Source organism: Coptis chinensis, chromosome 7 (assembly GCF_015680905.1).
Source record: "Coptis chinensis isolate HL-2020 chromosome 7, ASM1568090v1, whole genome shotgun sequence".
In the NCBI taxonomy this organism is placed as follows: domain Eukaryota; kingdom Viridiplantae; phylum Streptophyta; class Magnoliopsida; order Ranunculales; family Ranunculaceae; genus Coptis; species Coptis chinensis.
The window spans coordinates 93013596-93024961 of NC_141462.1; the positions used below are offsets into that span (position 1 = coordinate 93013596).

Below are 11366 nucleotides of genomic sequence, written 5' to 3' on the forward strand. Positions count from 1 at the left end.
ACTGTGAGAGCAGCCCCGGTCTCATAATGCACATTTTTGTCGGGGTTTATTAAGGGTTTTAGTTAGTTTCCCAGCAGAACATGCTCAGATCACTGTAAGTTTTCTTCTTTCCTCTTTAATATTAATATTAGTGAATGAATGATATTATTTTGATTAAAACAGGTCAAGAAACTCGATTCGTTCGATTACAAATACATTGGTGTCCGTGTTCTCTCGAGCCTATTCAGATTCCCAATGTACCACCAAATCAGTTACAAGTTGTTTGCAGTCTCAAATTGTTAGTGCACTTCAAGTGGGGGATAGAGACCGAGCTTTCAAGTTTCTTACAGCATTCACCAGTAGTAGTAATCAAATTTTAAAACCTGATGACTTTATTCATATACTTAATTACTGTGCAACCTCTCCCGATACTGTTTTTTTTATGGAGACTTGGAGAATTATGGAAGAGAAAGAGATAGAAATGGACACAAGATGCTACAGCTCCATTATCCAAGCTCTCACCAAAGGCGGTTACCTCGAGGAGGTAAGCTTCCCAGAAACTTCCCTACTTTTATTTCGGTGTCATTTTGTTCTTCACTTATTGGTCTGGATAAACTGCAACTGATCTAATACTGTTTATCCATGTTTTCAGGCACTAAATTGGCTGTCTTTTCTTGGGAGTAGCCCTCATAGTGCTCCGGACCTGTCCATGTACAACATTTTCTTGAATGGATGTGCCCAGATGGGAAGCATGGTTCATGCCAATTCCTGTTTGGATCTAATGGAAAACCGATTGGTGGGAAAATCTGAAAGCACGTACCTGGCACTTCTCAAGGTTTGTAACAGTATGTAGGGCGGTGAATCCTGTGATAGTGTAGCATGACATTGAAAGCCAAATATCCCAAATTTGGTGTGTTTTTTTTTTTGTGTTACTTTATCATATTTTTTGTTACGTTTTGCTTTTCAATTTTGTTGTTTTTGTTTGTTTGATTTTTTTTTTCGTAATTTGTGTTTTGTTAATTATTTATTTCTCCAATCTCTGCTCTTTTGTTTTCAGTCTTTCTGGGTTGATGTTTATAAGTCTCTTTTGCAGCTTGCAGTTTTGCAGGAAAGCCTCTCTGCAGTTCAGGAAATATGGAAGCAGTATACCAAGTACTACTGCCCCAATATTAGGTCTCTTCAGGAATTCATTAGGTCGTTTGCAAGATTGGGAGACCTCGTAACTGCACTTAAAGCTTTGCAGCATGCAGTGGTTCTGGTTTTTCAAGGAAATGCCTCTATTGAGAGACCTGTCAAAGGAAGTTTCCAATCTTCAAGATTGGATATTCCTATACCTTCAACTATCGATTTTGCCTTTAAGGGATCTAGCATGGAGGAGAACTCTCTCTCTCTGCATCCTTCACCTGTTTTGGGTGCTATGACAAGAGCAGTAGAAGGTGATTTTAGAGAACACGACGTGGAGTTATTCAGTAATATAGATAAAGCGCTTTATGACTTTGTCAAATATCCTAATAGGATCTCTGTTGCATCAGGCACGGGCTGTAGAAGTTCGGCATTGTTTACTGTCACTAATAAGGAACAAAACCTTAGCAGAGAACTTGCGCATGGAAGCTCTGACATACTGAACAATGGTATTGATGCGATGCATGCTATGAAAATTTTGAGATTATCTTTCAATGATGTGATCCAGGCATGCGCGCAAGCTAGAAAATGTAAGCTGGCTGAGCAGCTGTTCCTGGAGGTAGGTACATGCTCTTTAACATGTTTGCCATTTTTTATTTTATTGTCATCTACATCCTAGGCATTATATTTACTCCTACATGTGCAGTTGGGATTGGACCATCAATGCTTTACTGCCAATCTGTTTCCATGTGCCAGTAAACATATTCTTCTTCAGCTCCTCTATTAGCACCTCCATCCACAATTTATAGAGCCCGCACTGAGACTTTAAATTGCTTATGCAGTTTCCCATGCAGTAGTTGATGTTAAATTAGGATTGCCACTTGCAGTGCCTTTTCTATGGTTTATATGACTTTACATCTTATGGTTCATTAAATTGAGGTTCCAATTTATGCAGATGCAAAAACTCGGTTTGGAACCTGATAGCCACACTTTCAATGGTTTAATCCGAGCCGTTGTCAATAAGAGAGGGGTTAGAGAGGGCCTAAAATTGGTAAGTTGTGTTAGTGTTTCTTTTAGACAATTAAATACTTAAAGTTTTCCGTGCTGTTCATGTGGAAAATAAAGCTCGTTTTCTTTTTTTGGCACAAAGAACAAGTATGTTTACCCTTTTTTTGTTTTCTGTTTTAGTGGCATCATTGTACATCTGCACGTAGTCTCAGTAATAAGTTCATATTTATTTTAAATAGTTACAGATTAAAGAAGTCTAAATGAAACGTGGAGCAAAAGTTAGAAATTTGGTGAAAAACACAGAGTCATAAGATTGAAAATTAGTAGATCCAAAACTAAGTATATGGAATATAATTCCAAAGAATCGTGAGTAGTGTGTAAGCTTAGTCCAAAAGATTGGCAAGAACATGTGCCAAAAATTTATGTCCTTGTAAGGATACTAGTCTCGTGTGTTATTTGATTCCATGCATAGCGAGATACTTTGATTATAGTGCGCGCTTGCTGTTGTACTTAAACCAATAGTGTTTCAATTAAATTCCGTGGGCATTTATTCTTCTTTAGTAATAGCAGAGAATAAAATGGTGGGCAAAAAAGTATAGAATTAGGGGAAAGTGGTCATACAGTGATACCATAAAGAATAAGTGAACAATAAATCTCAATGATTTGCGTTGAAACAATATTGTTTTAAATTCAAGAGCAAGCTTGCCCTACAATTAAAGTATCTTGCTATACTGCCTATACATGTAAACAAATAATACACGAGAATAATATTTTTCAAGGAAATTAAAAAACATTTAACACTTGTTTTTTATGTTGGACTGGTTTTACATCTATGTCTTAATATTAAAGCTCCCACAAAGGGTATTTTTCAAGCTCTATTAAAATTCCATGCCACCAACCTAAAACGGGTTTTAAGAAACCAACTTAAAACAGGAATCGAACTCGTATTTTAATGGGAATTCCTCATTTCTATTTGAAAGGAAAATTCTAGAACTTCCTATTAAAACGGGAATCCTTCTCCTATTAAAACGGGAATCACACTTCTAAATTAAATCAACTTTCATAACGGGATATCTCTCCCAATTGAAAACGGATTTTTAAATGAAAATTAAACGATTTGTTAGGAATTTCAACTAAGACATACAATTTTTTAAAATTCCACATTATCGCCTATTAAAACGGGAATTCCTTTCTCGAGTGAAAAATGAAATTCTAGCAAATCTAAACTAAAATGGGAATCCATCTCCTACTAAAATAAGAATCACAACTCTAAATTAGGCCAACTATTCAAACTATATTTCTCCCCAATTAAAAATTAAAGGACAATTAAAGCAATTTTGTCATGAAACTTGTATGTGTTCTTGAGCAAGTTTTTAAAAGAGCCGGTGCGTATGCACATGCCTACAAACTAGTAAAGTAATGATAACACTTCAAAACCAATAGATTTGCCTAATCATTTATTATATCTTGGACCGATATCACAAAAGAATGGCGAGATAGATAGTGTCTTAACTGATAGAATTGCAAAAGGATGGATGAAACAGAGACAAAGTGAAAAACTTGTGGCATCGTATGGTATAAGAGAGTGACAACTGGATTAGTTATAGAATAGAGCAAACGCCACCATTTTAATCTGTTGAAGGCATGGGACAGGGCTGACTTGTTTTATGAGTATAGTTCACTGTGTTCTTTGTTTTCATGACGTGGCATCCCTACGTGTGAAAGTGGTGAAAATTAAGGGGCTCTACCATTTGGGGCTTGTTAGGGGTTGTTTTGGTCCTTTTACAGCAGGTGATGCAAAAAAAGTGAATTTGTAATGTTTATCATCATTACTATATAGACAAAGGTGAAAGTGAATTTTACTGATTTAAAAATAAAAAATAAAAAGTGAGTTATGCAATTTCAAAACTCATGCTTCTAGGTGGTGGGCCATTTCATCCGACCCTTCTACAAAATTTGTCAGCAAAATGGCTTTTGCACTGAAAATTACAGTGCCAAATCAATTCGAGGCGAAAATCACAATACCGAATCTATGTTGTAGGGTTATCATGTGAAAGATTAACCAAATGAAGGTGCCCACTGGCCCACTGTTTAAGACTTGGGAGGTTGGGCCTAAGGTCTTAGGTTCAATTCCCACCTTCACTCGGGAAAGGGGATTAAGGGGGATAAGGGAATAAAAGTTCGGACTATGAAAAAATAAACCTTGTGAAAACTCAAAATGGATTTTGCAGTGTGCAAGTTCAGTGCAAAATCTGTTTTGCAGTGAAATTTTGAAACATGCATTTTTCACTGTAAAATCAATCACAGGTGCGAAATCCTTTTTTTGGTGAAATTCCAGAGCTGAGCACGTACAATGTCGCCACCACCTGGCAGTCTTGTAGTTGGTGAAACACAATCCCTTATTCCATGAAAGAAAAAAGGTTCCTTTTGGTTTTCTGACTCTGTTTGTATTCACATTCATCTTAAGTGGGGGGGGGTGAGAGGAAATCTTGTGAACTAAAAATGGTTATTGGACTAGCTATTTCATATGGAGCTGAGTGTTAGGCGCTTAATTAACGTATGTAACGGAGATGAGGAAATTTACATGAATGATTGGAGTGGCTACAAGGGTAGAGAGTTATACTAATGAAGGTTTGACAAAAAAAAATTAGGAGTATCCCAATCAGTTATAAGAGAAAGTTGACTTAAATGATATGGAGATGTACATTGAAGATCTATTGATGCATCAGTACGAAGAGGAATTTAGTCTGCATCAAGGTAAGAGACTAAGAGAGTGACTATTATTATTAAGCTATTAGAAATGGTTTTGAGAACCTTAACGTAACAGGTGAGATGCCGTGTAATAGAAAAAGGATACTCACGTGGCCAACCCCAGTCATATACTCATATTTGGTCTGAATGGGGACGGCAAGGATGATGAATGATGAATGATGATGATGCATTTTAGTGCCACCGGTTCTGGTTTTCTGATTTTTTGATTTACAATTTTTTAGTATTGGGAAATTCGCCATTCCTTGACACTTATTCCCTCTTTTGACAGTTAAAAGCAATGGAGGAGATGAACTTGAAGCCTTGTAATGCTACACTTAGAATGCTTTCTATAGGTTGTAGCAAAGTCTTAGAACTGGACTTAGCTGAAGCTCTTCTGGATCAAGCTGTTGAAAGTCCGTGCATTCAGCCCTTTAATTGCTTGCTTGCTGCATGTGACGTTGTGGTAAATATCTACATCTACAGCTTTTAAATGGCCTATCACAATATCATTATTGATTATTATCTATAATCATCTGCTAGAACTTAGAATTGGAAAGGATAATAAAAAGGAGAGGTGTATAAAGAATATCCCTCAATTCTGGGGAATGGAATAGTAAATTAATATTCAGTTTGATTTTCCTACATATTACAGGGTTAGGTCTTGACCTCTTCATGTGTGACCCAAATATTTGTACTTGTTAGCAATCAGACTTCCACAAGATATTAATATAAATGAATTTGTTCTTTAATCCTTGGAAGAGGTGTTGTAAAGGAGGCAGGAAAAAAATTCATATAATGATACAATGATAGAGGCTCATCGGATAAGGAAAATTGTGGGTTGACTATATTTTTCTAAACTGCGTTCAAAGGTTGATTTTATAATTTACTAATTTAAAGTAAAAAAAAAAACCAGTGAATTTGTTATCTGGTATCCTGGTGAAGTAATATATCACTTCAACTTTGGGTTCTACACGATAATTCCCAATAACAATACTGAATATGTTGGCTGCTTTGACATTGTTAATGAGTAATTCATGACTGCTATAACCATGCAGGATCAACCTGAACGTGCTGTTAGACTGTTGTCTAAGATGAAGCAATTGAAACTCAAGTCAAATATGGAGACTTATGAACTGCTCTTTTCCTTGTTTGGTAATGTTAACGCCCCTTATAAGAAAGGGGATATTTTTTCACGAGTAGACGTTGCAAAAAGAATAAGTGCAATAGAAATGGATATGCTGAAAAATGGGTTGCAACATAGCCATTCATCAATGGTGAACTTGGTAATACTTTCTCCAGAATATTGTGTATTTTCCTCTTTTCTGCCTGTTTTATAACATGTTTGTCTTTTATAGTTTTTCAAGGGTAGTGGTTAATACTGTTAGTTCATATCATAGAATGAAATGCCGCAAAATATCGTGGAAGACAGGCCAACTATTAATAGATACGACTTACAGGTAACAGTGGAGCATATGTTCATACATATGATGGCAAAAGGCAAACCCCATTCAAACACATTGCGGGCAGGAACAAAAAGAGTGTTTTTATCTTTACCATATGTTTAAATGTTGATCTGGAACCAACTTCACCTTGCATATACCGCATTGACCTACCTACCCCGTGTATGGGTACCCAATTCATCTCCCCTTTTGGAAACTTCCCCAGCTAAAGAACATGGAACAGTTTTGACTTTAACGAGAGCAGCCCCACTAAAATAAAATAAAAATAAATAAATAAAATAAATCTCTCAGTATTGAGAAGCTGTTGCCTTCACTATCATAACAACATCATAGAAGAAACGCATGTCCATCTGATGTACCCAAGATTTGGAGCTTAAAAGTCGAATCAGGCAGGACAAGATAAAGAGATCCTATATCTGAATAGATGTATTCGACCACCGATTTTCATACAACTACAATGACAGCCATTCATTTTGATGAAATATAGGGTTCCACATCATTAATTGAGTCGTATGTTGGATTATATGTCATTAGAGAGTGTAAGAATTAGGATTAATTGCTATTTTGAGGTTATTTAGTATAGGGTTATTTTTGAGATTTAATTTCGGATTTAGAGAATTTTACTCAATTTAGAAGCTGTGTCAAGTTTAGAAGTGGTTTTCCTATTTACAGAGTTGTAGGTCTTTGGCCAAGTTTTGGGTTTGGTTTGAATTGACTGTTGCGATTGCATCATATTTTTTGTCATGCACCTGACCATGTTCCCCAACACCGTGTCCGTGCCACGCCGAAGAAAATCCCCGGGGGGTGGGGGCGGTATGGAGTTGAGGTTCCTTCACTTGTTGTCTGGATAGTTTTTTTGGTCTGTTGGAGAGGATGATATATTTAATCATCCATGTTTCTTAACCTAAACAAGAAACACCAAAGGAATGTCTTAGCGGCTTAATGACCAGGTCTTAGGTGATTCCACATTAGATATCGCCGTTGGAAGGCTTGGAGGTGGGGCAGAAAGATCAGGATTTGGAAGCTTGGTTGATTGCTAGCCTGCAGAAACAAGACAGCTTAGAAGAGAAAGAGATGCCAACATTTTAGGACTCGACATCCGAATTCTGCTGTTGAAATGTTCAGTATTAAACTATTGACGACATGTGATTCATCCAAGAGGAGAAAATGGAATTTACCGACAGAGCAAAAGGAATATGGAAGCTATACGCTGAGGTTACGGTGGTCCAAATTTCAACGATATCGATACTTTTTTTGTTGATAAATTGGCATCTTATAAGAGAGTCCATGTGTACTTTGTTCAATACTTCCGAAGATATCAATACTATGTTAGTTTGTCATATAGCTTTTTTATAAATAGAAGGTATATATACTCCAAGGAAAGAGTGTTACTAGTACTACTCAAGCATGGGAAGTTTACATTAGAATGATGCTATCAAAACGCTCTGATGGATTTGTACCATGTGAACAATCTCATGGATAGAACTCGTCCTAGAAAACCGGCTTGCTAGGTGCGGGTGCTGAAATACAAGTTCATACTTAAGTACCCAGGCAATGTGGGACTAACCTTAACAATTCACCCGTACAAGACCATAGTATCCCAAATTCCCAATGACAAGGAAAATCATGAAACTGCAAATCTCCAAGTGCTGCGGTCCCTCTAGACCAATCATACAACGTTTCTTTGATTTCCATAAACCTCTCAATATATGGAGTGAAATTTATCATCATGTTGGCATAGTTGGTTATGGGGTATAAATATTTAATTTGGAGGCTTTTACACCTATTTTGGAGTATATAGTATATACATTGTTTGTTTAGGGTTCACTGGGATGTTTAATTATTGATCTATTGTTGGTTGGTTGGATTCTAGTAAAATCTTATTAATAAGTGCCCTCATTATGCTTGTGAAATCCACTAGTAAAAGAAAGAGCATTCCTGTGATAGTACTGACACTTTTAAGCATTGATGATGGTAGGAAGTAACACCTTCATTGTATCTGGTTCTTTGTTTAGCTGAAAGCCCTTGGAGCTGAGGGCATGATAAAAGAGCTAATTCATTACTTGAGCGTGGCGAAAACCCAGTTCTTTCTCGCTAACACTATGGAAGGAACAATTATCTACAATTCAGTGCTCTATTCACTTTTTGAAGCTGATGAAGTAGGTGATTCTCTCTGTTCTCTCTCCTCTCTCTAGTTTCTGTTACTAACAAATTTCTACTATACAGCTTTATTGTTTTCCACTAAATGCAGAATCGCATGGCATTTCAAGTCTTCAAATATATGAAATTGCATGATATTCCTCCTGATGGGTTAACATACAATATCATGATTGACTGCTGCGGAGCAATAAGTTCTTCCAAGATAGCTTCTATGTTTCTGTCTATGATGCTGCGTGATGGTTTTTCCCCTCAGAAATATACTTACAAGTCTCTTATAAAGGCAAGCTTCTCAGTGCTCCTAGTCTAGTACCATATTCTAAAACAGAAAAGATCCACTCAATGAAGCAAGTGATTTATTTTAATTATTATTTTAACCATCTATATGTAGTTTATTTGCACCAAATGTTATGCAAAATTGCAAATATAATTGAGGCCGAAGAAAATCGAAAAAATATGTACATAATGTTCGCTCAAGTATTGGCATTTTGAATGCTGGTACTGGATTTAATTTTGTTGACTTTTCCATGCCACAGTAAGCAAAAAGGAAGTAGACTTGTAGTGGGGGTGGGGGGGTTTTGAGTTGGAGTGTTGGGCTGCTTGCACCTTAGCGTATTCAATTTGTTCCTTCTGGGCAGAATACCAGAAACCTAAGGAAGTTCTACCCTATATATATATATATGGGGAGGGATAGAGCCATATTCTTATGCGCGCATTATAGCCACATTGTAAATGAATCCAAGTAAAATCATAGACTTAAAAGTTGAATTAAGGGCTGATTTTTTGTAGATATGATCTCTCCACTATGGAGAACATGCTCACAAAAATTAAGCTCATTCAAAGAAGTCTAACATTAGAACATGCTCACAAAAATTTTAGACCGTTAGATGAAAAGTTCAAAAATGAACACAAATGAACACTAACTTTTACATGGTTAGACATATCCAAATATTATGATTTTTTGTGAGAATGATTTTCATGGTGGGATTAATTGTCCTGTTACATAATTCATTGGAAACATGGCTTCATGTGGTAGATCTGGTAGATCTTTGTAATAGTTAAGTTGGTTAATACTACCTTCGGCTTGCATTTTATCTTTGTTCACACATCAATCTGCTGACAGCTGAGTTTTATTTGGCACAGATAATGTTGGGGAAAGACAACTATAGGAAAGCCTATTGGCTCCTATACCAAATGAGTTCAGAAGGGATTCAGCCAGATGTAGTGGTATTCAATGCCATTCTTAAAAAGGCATTTATGGAGGTAGCTTGTTTGTATATAGTTGCTTTATTTACTACAATATATACAGGATAATTAACAAATCTTCTTTGAAGCAGAACAAGGAGACAAGATGTGATATACTAGCTTCTGGTGAACATAATGCCCAAATCCCCAAACTGCCATAGCCTATTAGCATGTTTGCGTGGACTCTTAAACTTGAATATTTACTTAATCATATCACCATCATCATCATAGTCATCCTTGCCTTAATTCGCCGGCCGCATTATTATTCTTTTGTTCCACAATTATTTTGGATTGCAAGCCATCTTCATACTATATGTGCTTAATAATATAATTGCATTTAGTAGATCATCTATCTGCCTTTAAAGTTTTCGCAGTCGTTGAATATTATTAAACAATTGTTTGTGTATTAAGAGCCTTAGTCTCAACATATTTTCCATGACAATGACTTGCAGGGTCGACTTAGGATAGCAGAGCTTATTGTTGAGAGAATGCACAGAATGAAGGTTCAGCCTGATCCAGAAACTTGTTATCTTTTGTACCATGCTTATGTCCGCAGTCAAAAACACGGGACTGCCCTGGAGGCATTGCAGGTTTTGAGTATGAGAATGATTTCCGAAGAACAAAGTGTACTTCAAAAAAATAGGAAATACTTTGAGGACAATTTTGTCCTTGCTGAAGATTCTGAGGCTGAACTACGGATAATCAAGATTTTCAAAGATTCTATCAGCACAAAACACTACAAAAAAGAGATCTTCGAAGATTGTGGGGACTACCTAGCTACTGCCCTGTTGTATCTAAGATGGTGTGCATTAGCTGGGATGTCGATATCATGGTCACCTGATGAAGGTATATGGGCAATGTCCCAGAAAAATCAATTGGAGACCCTTGAAAAGAACAAGAAGAAAGAGATGAAGTCTACGGAGCAATGCAAGGGTAAAAGGCGCAATACAAATCGTCAGCAGCAATATATTCTGATTGGTGCCCTTGGAAAGACACTAAATTAACCGAATGAGAACGGAATGGAGTCTGGGAAGCAAGCCAAGGTTAAAAAGGTCAGCACCCACAGTGCAAGGCCTCGTCCTTCTAAGCAGGCTGGAAATACTAACGCTAAAAAGTCAACAGATCAGACTCAAAAGTCTGCCATAAAAAGACTTCTTGATGTGTTTTCGTTAGATAGGAAAAGACTTTGGCCTTACAAGAAAGGGCAGAGCAATGTAGTTTTTTTTTAGGTATTTTTTCAATTTACTTATCTTTGCAAAAGAGTGACTGTTTATATGTGTCATTTGTAGGTGATACGTTTTTGTAGTATTTCTCTGATTGTAATCTGATATTTATTCAACTTCTGTCGATAAACTATTAATGTGAAGTGTTTTTTCTACCATGGTAAAATCAGCGGAACTTTAGTGGATGTAGACCAATATGGCTCGCCTAGTCAAGCCATTTGGAGTAGACTGCAGGTTAGGCTAAAAGAGATTGACTCACCTTTCACAAATTACTGGTCCTTGAAACACCAAAAAACATTTGACACTGCATTCCATATTTTGGATACGCGAATTGGGATTTTACCACCCAATAGGCACACCAATTCCAATTTTAATACTTGAATCGTGAAAAGCACTCAGTTAATAATTATTCCATATTTTC

The 11366-nt window shown here is 36.6% G+C and overlaps 1 protein-coding gene across 1 annotated transcript; it reads left to right on the top strand.

Moving 5' to 3' along the window:
- On the top strand, positions 1-11111 carry LOC147490051 (Tetratricopeptide repeat (TPR)-like superfamily protein). The gene is made up of 12 exons (XM_086570999.1): positions 1-94; positions 163-523; positions 632-814; positions 1073-1415; positions 1512-1720; positions 2057-2152; positions 5150-5323; positions 5916-6143; positions 8336-8479; positions 8572-8760; positions 9621-9740; positions 10175-11111. The coding sequence occupies exons 1-12, from the start codon at positions 81-83 to the stop codon at positions 10724-10726; spliced, it is 2613 nt and encodes an 870-aa protein (XP_086427125.1). The 5' UTR covers positions 1-80; the 3' UTR covers positions 10727-11111.
- Positions 11112-11366: the final 255 nt, after the last annotated feature.

What these genes read in the sequence shown, in the direction of transcription:
- LOC147490051 (XM_086570999.1), top strand. An exon ending in TTAGAGAGGGCCTAAAATTG is followed by an intron (nt 2,153 to 5,149) that starts GTAAGTTGTGTT and finishes CTCTTTTGACAG; the next exon opens with TTAAAAGCAATGGAGGAGAT. An exon ending in CTTACAAGTCTCTTATAAAG is followed by an intron (nt 8,761 to 9,620) that starts GCAAGCTTCTCA and finishes TATTTGGCACAG; the next exon opens with ATAATGTTGGGGAAAGACAA.